General features: G+C 46.8%; 1 protein-coding gene across 2 annotated transcripts in view; it reads left to right on the forward strand.

The window, feature by feature from the left end:
• Positions 1 to 6,249: 6,249 nt before the first annotated feature.
• The window catches only part of FBLN1 (fibulin 1), a 106,591-nt gene continuing 91,991 nt past the window's right edge, over positions 6,250 to 20,849 (forward strand). For both annotated transcript variants that reach the window (XM_055000501.1, XM_055000502.1), the window contains exon 1: positions 6,250 to 6,814. In XM_055000501.1, coding sequence (XP_054856476.1) covers positions 6,745 to 6,814 — 70 coding nt within the window. In that variant the 5' untranslated portion in view covers positions 6,250 to 6,744. The remainder of the gene's footprint in view (positions 6,815 to 20,849) is intronic.

A 20,849-nucleotide genomic window follows, 5' to 3' on the forward strand; every position in this document is an offset into this window, starting at 1 on the left:
GCACTTAGACTGCTCTCAGGAGGTGCAGCGGGTGATTTTGAATGCACGGAGGCTTTCCACTAGAAGGTCCTATTCATCAAAATGGACACAATTTGTGCATTGGGCCAATAGTAAGGTGGTGTCCCCTTCTGAATGTTCATTGGATGATATCTTGGACTGTCTGTGTGCCTTGAAGTTAGGTGATCTTGCTACGACGTCTTTAAAAGTGCACTTGGCAGCTATCTCGGCCTGTCATGGTCGAGTTGAGGGCCATACTGTATTCTCTCGCCCAACTTCTAAGAAATTCTTGAAGGGGATGTTCAACCTCCATCCACCTGTTCCCCAATGGTTACTATCATTAGTGCTCTCACAGCTTATGCTGAAGCCCTTTGAGCCTTTAGCTACCTGTTCCTTGAAGCTTCTCTCCTGGAAGGTGTATTCCTTGGTGGCAGTAACTTCTGCCAGGAGGGTGAGTGAACTCTCTGCACTCAGGTCTGACCCACCATTCCTGAGATTCCACTGTGATAGAGTGGTACTAAGGCCTAGTTTGCAGTTCCTGCCTAAGGTGGTCTCACCATTTCATGTTTCACAGGAAGTTGTCCTACTCGTGTTTTACCCATCTCCTCAGTCGGGAGTGGAGAGAGCTTTGCACTCACTTGATTTAAAGAGGGCATTGTCTTTTTACTTGGATAGGACAAAGGACTTTTGTGCAGACACATGTCTTTGTCTGTTTGGGGGGACCCAAAAAAGGGAAACGGGCCTCTGCCCAGACAGTATCGAGGTGGGTTGTCACAGCAATCCATAGAGCATACCAGGAAGCTGGTGTAGACTACCCGTTACGGGTCCGAGCTCACTCTACTAGGGCACAAGCCTCATCATCTGCCTTTCTAAGGGGGGTTCCAGTTGCTCATATATGTAAGGCTGCAACCTGGTCCTCATCTGAGACTCCGCTAAACATTATGCAATGGATGTAGATGTCACGCGTGATGTCGCTGTGGCAACGGCTGTCTTGCATTCTCTATTTGCGTAATGCAAAGGAGGCTTGTACTTGTATATGTCTGATGTAGTGTTGTTTATTAATTCAACACAAAAATGTTCCAGTTGACGGTATGTATAACTATATACGTATATGTATATTTGTTGGGTAACCTAAAAAACAAAACAATTTGTTCATGTTTTTGAATATTGAAGATATTTTTCAGTGATGCTTTATGCTGTAATGAAATAAAATTGAGTTGGAGAGATTCTCCCTGCCTCCTTCCCATCTGCGGCCTGGTCATCTTCCCAATGTGGGGATGCACAGAAGAGCGACGATGAAAACGGGGTTGTGCGTACCTGTAACTCTTGTTCATCGAGTTCGTCTGTGCAGACACACATCCCTCCCTCCTGCCCCGCTGTGAACTCTTTAATGGTAACTACTTGGGTTCACGACAGCTCAGGAGAACGGGGGAGGGGGGTTCCGCTCCTCCTGGGTCACGTGCCCCGTTTTAGGCAAGAAAAACATTTAGGCTGTATGACTGGAGAGCAGCGACCCCTTTCGGAGCTCTAACGAAGCTAATAAGTTTCTCTGTGGGCAGGCTTGCGCATGCGCCGTCCCAATGTTTGTCTGCACAGAAGAACCCGATGAACAATAGTTACAGGTATGTACAACGCTCTTTTACCAGGTCTCAAATGATACATTTTTAACAACCAAACGTTTAAAGACTCTTTTCTCACATGAACCTAATGAGAAACATCAGAGACTATCTTGCTTTTCAAATATTTACAAAACAGCTTTAAAGGCAGCTTTATTTGATCACATAAATCTAACCAAGTAATTGAACAAATGTTGTAATCCTAAGATTACTTTTCTGGAAGCCCCAAAGAATACAATGGGGCTTACTTCTGAGCAGACCTTCTTATTCCAGGCTCATCTAAGGTTGCCTAATAGTAGGGCGGTCTATATGGAAACGGATCCAGAGGAGTTAGCCGTGTTGGTCTATAGTAGCAAAATCAAAAAGTGTCCAGTAGCACCTTTAAGACTAACCAACTTTATTGTAGCAGAAGCTTTCGAGATTCGAGAATCACAGTTCTCTTCATCAGATGCATGGAGGGCAAGAAGAAACCAGTTTCTTCTTGCCCTCCATGCATCTGACAGAGAGAGCTGGAAATGGGAAGCAAATACAATTATATGGAAATGGGAAGCAAATACAATTACTTTCTGCTTCATGTATCAGATGAAGAGAGCTTTGACTCTTGAAAGCAATCATACTCTGGAAATGTAGTTGGTCTCTGAGGTGCTACTGAACCCAAATGTTGCACAATTACTGAAATGTCGTAACTTAGGCAACTGTGGCAGGTGAGCTTCAGAAATGGGGGTCCTGCATCCAGCCCCACCTACTTGAACTTGTTTCACATGATGCCTTTTCTAACAAGACTGTATTTGTAGTCTGCTGTGAGGTCTAGACTTCAAAGACTACCCCCCAACCTCCCACATATTATCTATCTTACAGCAAGTGAACCAGCAACTTGTATTGGAAAGATGCAAGCTTAATTTAAATGCTTATGCTTTGTTTCACATTTGTTTCAGCTCTTCAGATTTCTGCTCGTTTTCAGACTTCAGTAATCCAGACCTTGTTGTACAGTTTCATTGGATGTCCCACCCTGTTGACTGTATTTGACTTATTCTAGATAATCTGCTGCCCTGATCTGGATAGGCCAGGCAAGGCTAGTTTTGTCAGATCTCAGAAACTACTGCAAAAACAGAGAGAGTTATGACACACAAGCCCAGGACATAGAAAAACTCCTCCTAACTGTTTAAATACAACAATTAGTCACATTAAGATGAAGAGCATTCAATGCAGTAGTTTAAACAAAAAAAAATTGAAATACATTTCACATGGATGGTCATTGAGAAGGATTACTGCTATATGTATTAGGTGTCAGAATGAAACTCTGCACTTTTTTTACAAGTGGGAGGCTCTTGAAAAAGGACTTTGAAATGAGGAAGTGAGCAAGCCAGTTCCTCGTTGGGCTGTACCGTGAGTACAGCAGCAGCACATCAAAAATTCTTCCTGCAACAAGAAAAAGAAGATATTAGGAAGGCTCAGTGTTTACCATTTCTTCATATGATTACTTGTTGGACTTACCTTTCTGACTCTGGGAATCAAGCACAAGACTGTGGGTTGAGAATTGCATTGGATTCTCTGATGGGACATTATTGAGACTAGACTCATCTTTTGTGTTGCCCAAGTCACTTTATGGAACATTTTAGGATTGTACTGTTTAGACTTATGAGAGGTAGCATTTTGCAGAGGTTATAACCTAGTTTTGCTGTTCCAGACTATTATGTTTCCAGTTATGCACGTATCACTTTTTGAATTACTGGGAGGATGATTTCATGTTTCAGATGTGAGATTTATATTTGCGAAATATATTTCAATTTGTTTTGTTTAAACTACTGCATCGAATGGTCTTCATCTTAATATGACTGAGTGTTGTAGTTAGACAGTTACGAGTGGATTTTCTATGTCGTGAGATCTCAGAAACTAAGCAGGTCGGCCTTGGTTAGTAATTGGATGGGAGACCTCCAAAGAAAACCAGGGTCTCTATGCAGAGACAGGAAATGGCAAACCACCTTTCTTTTGCAGCAATTCTGAGAACACTTTCCCAGGAGTAAGTCCCATTGAATAATATGGGACTTGTTTCTGAGTAGACCTGCTTAGGATCGCTAACTTAGTCTCTTGCCTTGAAAACCCCAGCTGGGGTCGCCAGGAGTCTGCTACAACTTGATGGCACGTTCCACCACTGCTTATCTGCCTTGAGCCTCAGTGAGAACGGCAGACTATAAATAACGTAAATAAATAGGTGGCTGAAGGCAGGATGGAAAAGCTGGCATAGAAACAGTCTTGCTGAGCCACAGCTTTATTGTGCACTCTGGCTAGGGTGCCTTGAGTGGTTACTTTCTCCAGTAGTTAAATGTTTTTCTGGAAAAGCAGTCGTTCTTTTGTGAAAGTCTTCATGCAAGGCGTCTGTGTCACAACGTCCACAACACAATACCGGTGTGGTAAGGTGCCACATTGGTATGTGATAAGGAACCTTTGCTTTCCATCAGTATGCACAAAATGAGCATTCAGAACCCCAGGCAACGACTCTGAAGCCTCGCAGAGGCTCTCTTGCCCTGCAGAGAGTTTCTTCGCTTAAGTAGAGAGTCTAGTAGAGAGTCTTCCATTATTCTGGAGGATGCTCAAGAAGTAGAGCTCAGCAGGCCTGAATTCCAGACTTGAGGGCAGGATTTCATTTAGCCCTGACCTGGATAGCCCAGGTGAGCCTGATCTCGTCAGATCTCAGAAGCTAAGCAGGGTCAGCCTTAGTAATTGGATGGGAGACCTCCAAAGAAGACCAGGGTTGCAAAGGCAGGCAATGGCAAACCACCTCTGTCAGTCTCTTGCCATGAAACCCCCACAAGGGGTCACCATAAGTCAACTTTGACTTGAGGGCACACTACACCACTTCCACTCCAGTCTACAGAGATCAGTTCCCCTGGAGAAAAGGGCAGTTCCAAAGCGTGGACTTCATCGCCCCACTTCCCTGCTGAGTTCCCTCATCTCCCCAAACTCTGCCTTCTCCAGGCTCTGCCCCCAATCTCCAGGAATCTCCCAACTTGGAGTTCACAACCCTGCAGTTCAGTGGGTTATTGTAGCATTTGAGCTGCTGAGGGCAGGGCCTTAAGGCTGGAGCACAATCCTTGCCCTGGAGAAAAAGGACTCCACACTAATGATAGGCCAGAGAGTTCCAAGAGGGCCGTTGCCTTCTGAGGGCTGGTGGCATTTGTGGTGGATGGTCCACTTCTTGGCAAAAAGAACAGCAGCAGTTACTCACTGAAGAAGAGTCCAGTAGCACCTTTCAGACTAACCAACTTTATTGTAGCATAAGCTTTCAAGAACTGCAGCTGTCTTCATCAGATGCATCTAATGAAGAGAGCTGTGGCTCTTGAAAGCTTATGCTACAATAAAGTTGGTTAGTCTGAAAGGTGCTACTGGACTCACTATTTTGCAATTACAGACTAACCCGGCAAACTCTTCTGGGTCACTGAAGAAGGGAGCTCTGACAAAGGCTCTGCCTCTGAACATCTTGTGGGTCTCTAAGGCGCCACTGGACTCAAATCCTGCTGTTCCTTCACTCCAGAGTCTGTTGCAGACCTCCCCCTGGGCCTTGCTTCTAGTTCACTAACCGCTAAGGGGTGCCTGGTAGTGGGAAAAGAAGGCGAGTGCGCCAGCCAGTCCTAGATCCAGCCAGGCAAGCAAGAGGGTCTTGCCCTTTATGGGGGAAAGCACAGCACCCTGACTAATGCCTGGTGTAAACATGAGTTGGCCAAGTGCTGAGGTGGGGACATTCATTTTTATGTACTTGTTTTATACTCTGCCTTTCTCCCCAGTGGGGGCCCAGTGCTCCTTCAGTTGATCTCCTCTTCATTCCCCCCCATGCAACAACCCTGTGAGGTACATTAGGCTGAGGACATGCTACTGGCCCAAGGTCACCCAGGCGGCTTCTCTGGCAGAGTGGGGACTCGAACCAGGGCCTCCCAGATTCCAGGCCTGCACTCTCAACACTACCCGCTGCTGCCTCCCCGGCTTCCTGGGGAGCAACAGCATTGTTCAAGACCAGGGCTTTTGTTCAGGGGGAATGCAGCAGAACTGAGTTCTGCCACCTCTTGGAAATGGTAACGTGGTTGGTAGCCCCGCCCCCTAATCTCCACAGAGGGGAACTTAGATTGCCCTCTGCGCTGTGGCTTGGAGGGCAAACTAAACTCCCCGTCCGGAGATCAGGGGGCGGGGCCACTGGCCATGTGACCATTTTCGTGGAGGGTGATTTAAACTTTTAACAACTCCCCCTTGTTCCAGCGGACCCAAAGTGAGTCATTGTGCCCTCCTGAGTTCCACCACCTCTTTTCCGGGGAAAAAAAGCCCTGTTCAAGACCCTCCGGCCTTTCTCATGTGACGGGCAGGGCCGTGTCTCCCTTTCTCCCTAAGGTGCCTTTGTTTCCTCGGGAACAATGAAAACCTGATCCGCACCACGCGGCTCGGAGCGCCGCAGCCCTTCGACCGCCTCAGGCTCGGGCGGGCGGGCGGCCTCAGTTCTCCGGGCTGCGAGGCTTGGGGCCGGCCGGGGCTCTCGAGAGGCCTCGGGCAAAGAGCAGGGGCGGAGGGCCTGGCCGGCGCCGGCCCCGACCCTCCTGCGGACCAAAGGTCAGGTCGCCTCTGTTTGGATAAGATAAGGCCGGGCCGCCGGCACAGCAGAGCGCCGCGCGTCCTTTGTCCGGCCGGGGTTCGGGGGCAGGTTCGGCCTCCGCCGCGTGTGTCGGACCCCCCGCCCGGCAACGGCTCCCGCTCCGGCCCAGCGCCGCCAAAGCGCCGTCCCCACGGGCGAAGTTGGGTCCCTGGCGCAGCTTCGCTCGCGCTGAAGGTATTTGGGGCATTCCCTGCCTGGCTGCGAGAAGAAACCTGAGCCGAGCGCGGCCGGCGGGCTGCACAGGCTCCGCCAAAGGGCCGGCTCCGGCCCATGCCTGCCCAGGAGCTCGGCCCGCCTCCAGGCTCTGCTGCGCCCTCGGCGCCTGCAAGCGGGACAATTGAACGGCGGGCGGCGGATCAGCCGGGCGTGCTCTGGCCGCGGCTGCTGGCGCTGGTGGCGGCGACGACTCCCGAGCGCCCTCTTGCCTGACTGGCCCAGCAGACGAAACGGCAGCCGGCCCGCCCGCCGCTTGCCCGGGGGGGCGGCCAAGCACCGATGGAGGCTCGCGGCGTGCTGCGGCGGCTCGTCTTGCTGCTGGCTTGCGTTCGTCTGCACGCCGGGCAAGGTAAGACGGGGCGCCCCCGGAGCGCGGAGGGGCCAGCGCGGGGAGCAGGGAGCGGCCCCGGGCCGAACGACCCGGTCGGGGCTTCCCTTGTAGAGCCTGGCTGCCGGGCAGGGGGAAGGGGGCGTCGAGTCGCTCCCGGGGATCCGCGACGCAGGAGTCTGCGAGGTGCTGCGGGCGAAAGGGCGGCGGTTAAAGCACACACAGATGAGATCACGAAGAGCAGGAGCCGGTCCGATAGCGCTTTAAAGACCAACTAGATGTCCAAGGGATGAGCTTCTCAGTGCGATCCTAGGCAGAGCTACTCCAGTCTAAACCCACTGAAATCAATGGGCTTAGGCTGGAGTAACTCTGCCTAGGATCGCACTGTTTGAGAGTCAAAGCTCCCTTCGTCCTCCAAGACTTCTTTAAACTTTAAAGGAACACCTTCAAGCTTCTTTTAAGCACCGCTGGGCTTTATTCTATTGAATCCCATCAAATATTGGGATTAGAAGATTTCAGAAGTCTTTCCTCCAGCTGAAACAGGTCTACAGTCCTGTGTTCTCAGAGGTGTGCTGTTGAATTGAGGGTGATTTCTGAATAAACATGCATTTGGACTCACTGACCGTCGCTGAGGCCTCCTGTATCCCTTCTGTATCTTGGTTCCCCACCCCCCTCACCCTCGTGCATTCTGCATTTCAGACGGTATGTCGGATGCTGCTCTGCCACTACTGTCGAGGTGGTGCTGCTGCTGCTTTTCCATATGATCCACAAGCCAGAGGTTTGCTCAGTTTAGACACTGATGTGGCTCCAAGATGTTTTGAAGTGGCCACTGCTCTGCACAGGGGCTCTCTGCCCTCCTCTGCGGCTGCTCCCAAGGTCCCCAAGGAAATGTGTGCCCAACGAGGAGCTGTTTTTTTGGGCTTCCGATGTTCTTCTGGTAGGGTGGAACACTGGGAAAGGTGAAGGCAACCCATGTGCTAGAGAGATGGGTAAAGGGAATCTTGCAGAAGATGTTTACTTGGAAATAAGCCACACTAAGTTCAGTGGCTCTTACTCACAAGGAGTCATGGGTAGGGTTTACAGCCTTAATCTGCAGCAGAGATGAAGACTACAGGACAATTCTGCCAGAGGTGTTTTATGTTGCCTTGATGGTCTCCCCAAATTTTAGTACAAGTTTGTTGCTAAGAAAAAGCAACAAGCTTTGGGATTGTACTGAAAACTCTTATCTTTCTTTGGAATTTTGTGCTTCTCATTTAGTGTGTAAACATGATGCAGCACTATGAGCATAGGTGCTCCACAACTGGATAGTCTTCCCAAAAAGGCAGCAGCCTCTTAGTTCCCTGCCAAGTATAGTACATCTACATATTCATAAATGGATTAGTAATATTAATACTTTGCAGTGAATTCATACAGAACATTTCTCACACACACACCCTTGGTGGTAGAAAGTGCTCTCAAGTCATAGCCGATTTATGATGACCCCTGGTGGGTTTTCCTGGCAAGAGACTAACAGGTGGTTTGTCATTGCCTGCCTCTGCAGCCCTGGTCTTCCTTGGAGGTCTCCCATCCAATTACTAACCAAGAGCCAACCCTGCTTAGCTTCCGAGATCTGATGAGATTAAACTTACCTGGGCCATCCAGGTCAGGGTGGCGCGCGCGCGCACACACACTCTCTCTCTCTCTCTCTCTCTCTCTCTCTCTCTCTCTCTCTCTCTCTCTCTCTCTCTCTCTCTCTCTCTCTCTCTCTCTCTCTCTCTCTCTCTCTCTCTCTCTCTCTCTCTCTCTCTCTCTCTCTCTCTCTCTCTCTCTCTCTCTCTCTCTCTCTCAAAACAGCAAAATGCCCTGGTTCCCTAATATTTATGTGAAGAAAATACTGATTTTAACAGAACTCTGTTTAGTTTAAGTTCGGAGTGCTGATCGTTATTTATTTGAGAGCAATCAAGAGCTGGGGCTTTTGAATAATATGCCATCAGGGCTTAGCCCCAAACCTAATTTTGGTATTCTGGAGCATATGTGGTGAACTTAAAGCGGGCTGTGTTGGGCATGTGCAAAGAGTTTTGCTTCGCCATTGAGTGACTACAGCTACTCCCCACACAGGGCGCATACTTCCTGGTAAGTTTGAGCTTTGGCTCCTATTATTTAAGCAATGGTGTGGCAATTTTGCTGACATTTTTGGCATCTGCTTCAGAAATGGTATTGAGATGTAAGAAACCAAAGGACAAAATCTATAAATGATGTGAATAAAATAAAAAATAAAATTGTATTGCATTATTTTCCAGTGGACCTAGGATTTTGTTGCCATGCGAGTCTTCTTCAGCAGTTCCTCTTGTCACCTGCCTGGTTGCTATTTTCTGTGTGGGACCTCATGTTGTTTCTCGTGGTGTTTGCTGGAGTATATTGTGGGAGGGAGATCCTTGTCTCCAAAGACCAACAAACCCCAGGAAGCTGCAGTCAGTTGTGGCATTATGGGTACGTGTCACCCGTGTGTCCCTCACTGGAAATGACCATCTCCCCTCCCCATTTTAGGTATAAACCATAGGAAGCGCAATACCACATGAAACGGCCTTCTTTTAAGGCTCATAGCCTTTTAATTGTGATTAACCTGTCTGGGATATCCGCTTCTGGATGTCTGCATTCATTCACTAACCTGCTGGTGGCAGGTGGCATCCATCCCCGCCACCAGCATACACCGGGGTGGAAAACCAGACGTCCCTTGACCTCGTATTTACTGTGCTCTCCTTCTGAGTGAGGAAGGGTGTTCCTTCTGAGGTGGCCCGTCCTTTATTTCCTGTGTGATAATTGGCAGGAGTATGTGGTGGCCATGGGTTTGTGATAGATATATAACGAGTAAACAATACGGCCATCATTTACGGACATTGTATCCGCCCAGAACGGACTAGGTACTTCTGGTGCAAGTGACGTTCTCTAAGTATAAGTGAGTATATTTCTTTGTGCCTGATAAATTCAACTGAAAATACTTATAGGGTTTCCAGCAATGGAATTCTCTCTATTTGATTTAGTTACTGTTGCCCCTGAGAAAGCTGTCTTCGCGAAACAAGTACAGCTAGCAATTTGCTGGGCAAGCCGCATGAGGTGGCTCCCCACGGAGAAGGCGTGACCACGCCATTGAATTTTGGGCCATTTGCCTGTAATACTGGAGCGGGGAGTTCATTGTGGACACCGGAGACACAACAGCAAATAGAGAACTGATTGGTGCAGGCACACAGGACACCGTTGTGAACTATATGTTATTCTACACAAAATGTACACTGGATTCATTGTGAGCCTATTGGCCATTTGTGGTAGATCAATTTGGAAGCTGGTTGTTATTTATTAATTGGATTATTTATTGACTGATTGGAATATTTATGTATTGACTGAATATATTTATGTATTTAATGTATTGATTGTATTTATTGGAAACACTTAGCACTTGGTTCACTGACAGCACTTTACAGTAAAAATTGTTTATATCTGCTGTATTTATAGGTTTGATTATTGTAATTCTAGCAGGGAGAAACAAACTTTTCTGGTACAGTTATCTCTCCCTAGTGCACCTCTGGTTTTTGGTACTTATTAGGCCAGTTGAAGAAGGGCCACTGCAGTAATCACATCAGAGAGACCACGTGTCCGCCCCCCACTTACACTGGAGAAGTAGGTCCATTTTACTGGCATTTCCATCTGTTCCCACTTGGATTACCAGCTGGTTAGCAGAAGCAAGCCGCGCAGTCTTGTCGTTTCAGACCACTCACAAATCTGGCCATGTATGTGAGCAATCCCTGAAAAAAACCCTTTACGTGATATGACTGCATGTATTGGGCCCATCTTGCCCTCATGGTAAGCTTTGAATATCTACAAGATAAGAGAGCCTGCACTTCACTGACCTCCACTGCTGTCTCCCATGTTAAAATCCTTAGACGGATTTTCACTGGTGCTTCAAATTCCTCTGGTAAGTGTGCTGTAAAAGTAAATTGTAAGAACGAACCAGGCCCTCCGTGTCTTTGGGAAACCGCATGCTTTCATGGCTTTAGGGGCCTTCGGGCAGAGAGGGCTCATGGACTCAACCTTCCCGGTCAGAAGCACCGGGCATTGCTGCGATGGCCGATTGCCCGGGTAATTAGTACACTGAACTGAAGGGGGCTTTGATGGGATGGATGGTCACCCTCTGTGGATCAGTACATTTTTTGACATTGATGATTTTAATTGTATTTACTTTTTTTTAGTCTGCCTTTCTCACTGAGACTCATGGTGGCTTACACTGGTTAAGGCAATCCAGTCAATAGGATGGGACTTCCATTAAGACAGTACATGAGGGGGAACACTTCTGCGGTCAGAGTGTGTGAAATGCTTAACCACTTTGAGTTCAGCAACTGCTGGCTGGTGAGCTGGCTGGAAAACCACTGTAAGCTGAAAGACTGGTGGATTAGTTACTTTTAGGGTGGGTTTATTTGCAAGATCAACTCGGAGCATCTGCAGGTGTTCATATAAAGCAGTTCTCTTGCATCTCTCTTGCAGCTTGAGAGATGGGAGTAAATTCAAATGATGAATTGTTCTTATATAACAGATACTTATCCATTATGTATGAACACATTTTCAGAGGGGGGTGTGTGTGTGCATGCTCATGAAGGTTAACATTTTTGCAGTTAGGAAGAATGTCAAAAGTAAGCATTCAGCTGTGTGCACGTCTGGGGAAATTGGATGACATATTACTATTATATTTTTAAGCATTTCATCATTAACGTCTGCATGGAAATCTGTCTATATTTAAACACAGTTTCCAAGATTCCATCCCACTCTGCCAATATTCCACGGCAGTCTGGTGTGGCCAAGAAGGAGGATCCACAGGGTGCCTGTAGAGGTGAATGGGCGGGGATTGGCAGGTGGGAGCAGCCGTGCGCTCGCCAGGAAAGAGGGTTAGTTTCTGCCCAAGGAGTTCCCCAACTGCATTCCTGCACTTTCTCCTTTGTTAGTGGGCATCTGATTAATCTTCCTAGGAGGAAAAGCAAAGTGCTGCATTGAGGGCAAAACCTCCCCACCACTCCCGACACTGTTCCTGGTTGGGGTGCCCTGAGGGCAGAAAGCTGAGACTTCACCCCTGCATCTTGCTGTGTGTTGCGGTAATTACATTTTGACACCATTTCAAACTGGATGGGCCCTTTGCCAAAATAAAATTTTATTCAGAGAGGAAAGAATGGTAGAAATAAACACCTTTGGGCATAATCTAGCCAAAGTGAAGCTATTTTCTCCTAGAAATCAATCAGAAAAAGTTAAGTGTGCTCAGCTGCCAGTGAAATGAATGGGGCGCGGCAGGATGTCTGCCTTTCGTTTTAAGAGGGGTGTTAGCAGGATCTTGTATAAAGAGGTGACAATTTGCAAGAAATGCAAAATTATCATTGTGAGTGAAGAACAGACTTTACTGCAGGACACTGCAGATTCCTGAGGCTGAAAGAGGCAAGAAAACAAAAATTCTGCTTTAGGAGCTGTTGTTTATACAGTTTAGGTAGAGGTTGTAGAAGAAGGGCAGGGGCGTGCTCATTCCACTTAAGGAAGGACTTAACATAGTTTAAATGTTATTGTCCAAAAGTTTCACGCAAGTTCAAGAACAATTAGATGCGCCCCTGTGTGTTCTTCTACCTACACGTATAAGATGGTTACCTATGAGTGCCCCTGGGCAGCAGGGAGAACGTTTAAATGGCTCAACTACGTGGCTCATGGCCAGTTATGAGAGTCCCAGCCATGGGATCTGTAACCCAGTGCGGGAGGGCCAGTTCTGTGAGACAGAATCACACGGTTGGACTCCTACCTTTTTACATGATTTTTATCTCTTGGAAATATTTTAAATATGCTACCTATATGCTGGGTAGGGGCTTCTGTCTGCCTTCTGCTGCCTGGTGCGGTAGCAGGAGAAAATGGAGGGGGAGTGTTGTCACAGGAACACCATACATCACTTCCAGTTGTGGCAGCTCTCTAAGTATCTTGCAGCTCTTTATGGTAAAACCATATATTGCCAGAGCATCATGACAATGCTTGACTTCACTTCTGGTTATGTGACTGGAAGAGATGTTGTGATGCCATGCGATGCCTAGCCTTGCCTTGCCTGCAAAACTGTGCTAGGGCACACTGTTGTGTTGCAGAAGTCCTCTGAGCCCAGAGCATCTGTTCACAGGGGAAGCTGCCTGCTGTGCCTCTGCATGCTCTGGCCATGTACCTTTCCAAACAGCCTTCCCTTGGGCTAGATGATTTTGACATGTCTCTTCACTGAGGGTGATTCATTTATTCATTCATTCCCAATGCAGAGTCCCCAAACCAGTTATGTAATACCTTTAATTAAGACCAATCAAAACAACACAGCACATTGTGCCAAGTGGTTAGGGTGACTTTTCTAAGGGTGGGTCATATTAAGTATGAAAGTAAACCTTTTGGGGTTTAGGTGTGCCTCTGAATTTAATTCAAAACAAAAGTGTGTTTTGGCTCTTAGAATTTTAAACTGGTCTGTGTGTGATTCATTCTCTGTCTGGTTCTTTGGCACGCCTGGGTGCTACGTATAGCCAGATTAGTAGAACAGCTAATGCACCATCTGGAAATACATACATTGAGAGCAGAAGGGGAGCTTTTGATTTGTAATAGGAAAAAAATTCCAGTGACCTTGTGCAATTGTAATTTTTGAGGCTAGGATTCATCTGTGTCTCTGTTGCAGTAGTAAATTTTCTGAGAGTTTCTTGTGTTTGGGCTGGAGCTTATAAAAACCTGACCATTTAAGGAGTCTGTGGCATGTTGTTTTTCACAAAAGGAGAGCTATGTGCCTCAAAAGAGAGAGAGAGAGAAAGAAAAGACCAAACATTCAGAAATCTCTGGGCTGCTGCCTATAAAGTTTTGAAGGAAAAGGTTAGTGAAAAAGATTAGGAGTAAGAATGTTTTCCCAAAGGCCCCTAGTGTTGATCTTACTCTAAGAGTAGTTCTCTTTCTCATCGTTTTGCAGTTGCAGCCTTTTGCAATAGAATTGATTGCATGATGATACATAACTTTCTTAGAATCTTGTGCCATCTCTCCAGCCTGGGGCTACGGAGGCACCCCGAGAAAAGGAAGTCCCTGCTTTAAGGCGTTTGCTGTCTAATGTGCAATGACGGGCAACAGGGACAAGTTCAGTTGGGGAGGAGGAAGCTTCTAATGTTAAGCCAAAGGTTTCCTTGAATGAGGGAGGTCTGAACCTGTGTTTGAAGGTAGAAAGCCAGTTTGGTGTAGTGGATAAGAGCTGCGGTACTCTAATCTGGAGAGCTGGGTTTGATTCTCCACTCCTCCACTTGAAGCCAGCTGGGTGACCGTGGGTCAGTCACAGCTTCTCGGAGCTCTCTCAGCCCCACCCACCTCATGGATTGATTGTCGTGAGGACAACACACTTTGTAAACCCTCTGAGTGGGTGTTAAGTTGTCCTGAAGGATGGTATATAAGTCAAATGTTGTTGTTAGTATTGTTGTTATTGTTATTAAAGTTGGATGGCACCTCGTAAAAGTCCAGGGAAAGAACTGGAAACTATTTATTCTTCAGTCCTTTTTAACTAAGGGGTTTGATTCTTCTTAAAGACGGTTCAGTAACTGATGTGGATTGCAGTTGTCAGGAGTCCGTGGATGCATTCATCACGCTGTCCCTCCCTTCTCCAGTGGGCAAGGCAAGGCGCATCCCGTATTGTGCTGTGCTTCTGAGGTGCTCTGAGCAGCCACTGCAGGACAATCTCTCACCATATACCCCCAGCTCCAAGCCTGGAAGGAAGATTGGTGCTTATCCATGCCTAGCTGCACCTTGGAATTGCCCAGCCCTCCTGCCAGGGCTTTTTTTCTGGGAAAAGAGGTAGTGGAACTCACTGGGTACCACACATGTGTGCGTTCCCGGGACCATGCAATGACTTCACTTTTGGGAAGTGATGTCATCAATGATAAACAACAAGAAGAAAGGAAGTATGCCAAGGAGTGACTCAGTACAATTATATTATCTGTACCGCACTACAATTAAATCAATATATCTACATTGAGTTTTCAATTATTTACAGCAAATCAATACACATGCATGGAGAGAGAATTAAGTCCCAATATAGTAGAATTCTCTCTACCTCATATGGTAGCTGATTTCAGCATCTGATACTGACTGATAATTGATTCTATATACGAATTCGCCTGACGAAGTAGATATTTGTGGCCTGATGAAGGACCCTTTCTGAAACGAGCCGAAAGGAATGAGACCGGTGTAGCTCGTTGCCACCTGTTTTTGCAACTTTGCAACTCTGGATGTTACCAACCAGCTATACTCTGGACCTTTTTGGCACCGTTTACCTTCGGGCGTCGTGAGCAAAGTTTGAGAGAATTCTACTATATTGGGACTTAATTCTCTCTCCATGCATGTGTATTGATTTGCTGTAAATAATTGAAAACTCAATGTAGATATATTGATTTAATTGTAGTGCGGTACAGATAATATAATTGTACTGAGTCACTCCTTGGCATACTTCCTTTCTTCTTGTTGTTTATCAGTGCTTTTGAGGAAGTATATTCTCCCTTTTCACCGTTCCCCCACTAAGTGATGTCATCACACAGGCCGTGGCTGCCCCGAGAGCGCTCCCGCGCTCAACAGGGGGGCCAATTCTGGCTGAAATCAGTCTGGAACATGCTGCTGCCGTGCAGGAGAGCACTCCCCTGCCCGGTAGTGGCCCAATCCTGGCCGTTTCAGGCCCAAATTGGGACGAATTGGGCCCAAAGCGGCCTGAATTGGGTCCGAATTGGCCTGGACAAGCTGCTGCTGCATGAGGGAACAGTCCTCCACCCATCAGTTGCCCGATCCTGGCTGTTTTGAGCCCGAATTGGGCTGAAACGGGCTGAAAATGGGCCCAAAATGGCCCGTGTTGGGCCCAAATCGGCCTGGAATGGCCCTATCCTTGCTGTTTTGGGCCCAATTTGGGCTGAAACTGGCCCCCAAAGGCCAAAATTTACACCCCCTTCCTTATTGGTCTATTCCTTTTAAACAAGTTGTACCCCTCAAACCTAATTGTACATTGTCAGATAATGGACTCTGTCAGGTCAAAAAGAGTCTGTCAGGTCAGACTCTTAGCTGATCATGTACGATTATAGTTAATTAATCTGCATAAGAAAAGTAACAGGTCTCAATAAAAAGCACACCATGTTCACTATGCACATCTGTATCACAGCAAAATCATCTTAGAAGAGGCTTTGCTTTCTCACACAAGAGGGAATGCCTCTAAGATGGCATTTCCTGTACACAGTTTTTATATGCACTTGTATTAAAAATAACTACAAATGTAAAATTTACTGCCTGACTAATGAGGGGCAACCTTTTTAGTTAATCAAACCATTTAAAATAGATTAATCTAACCATATAATTCATAAGTCACCTTGTCACAGCCTTAAGTTTTCTCATTTATGAAGCTTTCTTGGATATGTTCAACAGTATGAGGAAAGTCTGGATTACTATGCTACATACCACATGAGAACAACATACAAATGTCTCCAGTTTCCTGTGCCTAGACTTTTATCTCATCCAAGCTAATAGCAGACGGAGGTCACTTGATACAGTAGCAGAAATTGTCTAGGAAATTTTGATGTAACATTTGCGGTGGGACATTCATAACCTTGTAATTGTTAAAAAAGGGAGAAAGGCTCTAATACTGATTGCTGGATGAATATTTGTCAGAGATGCTTTAGGCTCATCCTGCATTGGGCAAGGGGTTGGACTAGAAGGTCTGTATGGCCCCTTCCAACTCTGTGATTCTGTGATTCTAGTAGAACATGTGTGACCCTCCACATCGTCCAAAATGGTAGTCCAGATACAGGTCTGCTCCCTCAGTGTGAACTTGGCCTTGTTGTTCTTCTGAATATATTAGTATTGGTCCAAATTAATTTGGGTAGGATATCTGTCCTTGGCTTAACCTGATCAACAGTACGAAATGGGTCATGTAATAAATTGCAGTTCTTTCTCTTCAGCGTGGAATAGTTAAGCAAGTTGGCAAGATGGTCGATGAAAAGGCCGATCTCAGCTTGCTCAAAGGCTTAGCAAGGGCAGGAGGTCATGTGGGGAACGGCTCCGCTGCGTGATGTTTAGCCATTGCATATTGCTGGTGGGGAAGAAGGAAACCAAAGATGTGATGTTTGGATTGCAGCAACCAGCACTGAGAACTTGGAATTTCATCAGCAGTAGCCTGGAAGGTTTATGGCTAGACTTAACTTGGCCATAAAAGTGGGACTTTGGCAGGTTATAGGAAGGGCATTAAGGCTTCTGGCTGCCTACCCACCATGTACTTGCTGCAGAGTGAGGGAAGAAAGGAGGGGGAGGAACAGGAAGGTTTTGCTGTACAGTTCTTGAATGGAAATGCTTCATGTAGTTCATTGTGGTTGTCAAGAGAGGGATATGTGAGCAGCTAAACCCCCAGTTCATGTCCCCCATTGGTTGCCCTCAAACTCGGAACAACTCAGAGCGGAACCACAAGTGACAAAAGGCACAGGTTGGACACTTGTCAGCTTCCCTCAAATTTTGATGGGAAATGTAGGCAGCTTGGCGGAATGTTGGACAAGTGACAGTTGAAAAGTCAATTGGACAGCAGTCAGAGAGCGAAGCTGCGAGACCAGGATGCCTACATTTCCCATCAAAACTTGAGGGAAGCAGACAAGTGTCCAATCTGTGCCTTTTGTCACTTGTGGTTCCGCTCTCAAACTGCTTCTGTCACAGGGAGCGCTCCAATTTTACCCAAAGGTGGCCAAGTCATTCCAAGCATGAAGGAAAGAATAAATACATAGTAATTTAATTAAAACCTGTGTTACCCAAATCGATGGTTTCCTTGTCAGTTAGGGGAATTAGCAAGGAGAGGTTGCAAGAGGAAGGTGACTGGGATCTTTTAATCAATGTATATGAGGATTGCTTGTCTCTAGAAAACTCTTTAATAAACAGGCAGATGTTCAACAGGAGTGTTTTTTTTAATTAAAGAAGCAGTAAAAGAACAATTTTATCCTTACAACAGCCCTGGGAGGTAACATAGTCTATAACTGGCCCAAAGTCACCCAGCAAGCTGTCATGGCAGAGTGGGGATTCAAACCAGGGTTTCTAGTCCAATGCTCACCACTGCCATGTTGGTTTTCACAAACCATTAGGGAACTGGCTGCAAAGCTCGAGATTAATTTATCAATCCATAACTTGCCTGTCAACAGCAGCCCACACTGTGACTTCACATAGAGTCAAGGTCAGTATATGGGAGATCATCAAGTAATAGGAGTAATAGGCTTTCTTTAAATATAAAGCCAGAAGGAAGAAAATCCAACTGTACAAAAATGTTGAGACAGTAAGCTTCAGCAAGGAGTTACTGAAACTGCCTCTCCCCCAAAAGAATATTTGAGAACGAACAGTGTAAAAAGAAAATAATTACAAAGCAGCCACTTTTACTTGGATTTTTAGATCAGCGAAGTTCACTCTGATCTCCAGTTTTCAAAGACACCTGAAAGACTGGACTTGTCATCCACTAGGACATGCCACCCAAAAGTGACCCTTTTTAATTTACTAGTGCACCATCTGAAATTATTTTCTGGTTTTGAACATATAAAGTTCATTATCATTCTTCTGTGCAGGCCTACATTGGGACTGCACTTTCAGAACAGCTGATCAGAAAAGTTTTCATCACATTTTATGGGCCACTTTTCCCGATCATGTAACAACTAATTTTTCCTCCTAAATGGCCACATAATATATGGGGGGAAGTGACCCCTTTCCCTCAGTTCTGTCTTTGCTGCTGCAAGAAGAACTTTACTCGTGAGCTCCATGGATTGTTTTCTTGGCATTTGACTTTGGTTTATGCCTTGACTTTTGGCTAGAACTTTGAGTTCATCTTCAGTTTGTGATACTTCTTTCTAACCTTGACTTTGGCTTGGGTTTTGACTACGTCTCCGGTTAGTGTTTCTGGCTTCTCAATCTCAACTCTTCTAGGTCCCCAAAATTTCCCAGAAGACACTTTTAAAAAAATGTACCAAGTGTGGTACTAAAATAACCCAAACCAACGAACACCATCTACATTTTGTGTTTGGGAGAAGGCCATAATGTTTTGGCCCATAAGTTTTGCCAACACTTTACACTCAAGGCCAGAGATGAGAGGACTCTCAGTTTAAAGGCTGCCTTGTGGGAAACAGTACTTACCATCTCTGATCCCCCAGCAACTAAGTCACCAGAACTGGATCATTGGCCTCATCACGATCAGTGTGGAGGATGGATCTGACAGGCTTCCGATCTCCGTGACCTCCATTGGATCTGAGCCCTTGTTAGAACTAGACATGGGCATGAACGGCCAAAAAAATTTAGGAACACAATGTTCGTTGTTCGTTGCCATCCACGACCAACGAACATTGACGAACATGACCTGTTTAACGAACATGTTTGTTGTTCGTGGGGGCCAGAATGGCCCCCTTGGCACTTGGAGAGCCCATCTTCACAGAGAGTGTTCAGCAGGCTCTCGTACAGCCATCATCCAAGTTTGGTCAAGATTGCAGTAGGGATCTTGGAGTTATACATTCCCAAATCCGACGTCCCCAGGAAACCCCAATTCGATACAATTGGAGCCAGTTGACTTTGGAGGAGTCCCATGCCGTGCTGCCTCCTGTTCTTGGGGGTGGGGGTCTGGCTGCTCACTGGCAGCACCCCCAATGTGCCCGCCCACCAGGCCTCCGATTACTTTCCAGTGAAGGCCAAAAGGTGGGTGATGTTTGTGGTTGCCGGGCCTGGTGGGCTTGAGGAGGCAGTGGTGGGCCGCCTCCCCTCTAGGGGGCAGGGGCTCTGGCCACCCACCAGTGGCACCCACCCATGTGCCCACCCGCCAGGCCTCCAAGTACTTTCTGGCGCAGGCCAGAAGGTGGGTGATGTTGATGGCCGCTGGGCCTGGTGGGCTTGGGGAGATGGTGGTGGGCTGCTGCCCCTCTAGGGGGCAGGGGGTAAGGGTTAGGGTTAGGGTCAGAGAAACCAAAATACATCACCAAATAGGGACATCATGGCATCGGGGCCGATGTTGTTTTCCACACCTCGCTTTGTGCAGAGGCTGTTGCCGCCCAAACACACAGGCTGGACATGGAGCACTGGATGGTTAGGTACAAGGGATAGATAGGTTTCTCGATAGACAGGCATATAGATGTATGGGATAGGTGTATAGGATAGAGGGATGCACGGATACACTGAATACGTGTATTGGATTGACAGGAGAGACAGATTCCGTGTGCAGGGATATTGGGGAGACAGGTGTATTGCCCAAATATCTTGGTTGTCCTGTCAATAGACAGTTCGAAGGAAAGAACCAAGGGTGGGAGGTGTGGCCCACCCCCAATGTGTTGAAGCAGAGGCTCATGTGCTGGCCATCGAGGCGGTGGAGGATGCCTTCCCCCTGGTCATGGGGGAGGCATCAGTTCCCCTAGGAAAGGGGATTGTGGGCAGACAGGTAGGTGCCCACGTGGGGAGCTGTGGGCTGCCCCCCACATTACCCACTGTCCTGCCATCATGAACATGACAGCCGATTCAGCAACCTAGACAAGATGGCATTGCAGCGAACGCTAATGCTGTTGAGGGTCCCTCCAGCCAGACAGCTGCCGAGCTGTCCCTCGTAGCAACACAAAAAGAGCCTCCTCCAAGAAATACAAACCAAGGCAAAATGAAAATTTCCCGGAGTTAACAATAAGAAATATATCAAAAAGGCTTTTATATAAAGTGCAACAAGTGCATAAAGTGCTCCATATCATTGCGTTAGACCGACCGTAAAATATCTACATGGTGGTGTGGTATTGACTAGTGCATTTGCAACATGAAGAATATGCCTGTGAAGAAGTGATTTCACGAAACGGGATGTGATAACATATGCCAGCAAACCCCGTAGGTGTGGCATTCTGCATTTTTGTTATCCTTCAAGCAATTTTACAGCTTTACAGCTTCTTATTGGACTTACTTTTGAGTGCCTGTGTGCACCGACTTGAATGTATTGATCTCATATTGTTGTACGTTGTTCCCACCATCTTGGGTATAATTGCATTGAATA

Source organism: Eublepharis macularius, chromosome 16, assembly GCF_028583425.1.
Source record: "Eublepharis macularius isolate TG4126 chromosome 16, MPM_Emac_v1.0, whole genome shotgun sequence".
Classification (NCBI taxonomy): domain Eukaryota; kingdom Metazoa; phylum Chordata; class Lepidosauria; order Squamata; family Eublepharidae; genus Eublepharis; species Eublepharis macularius.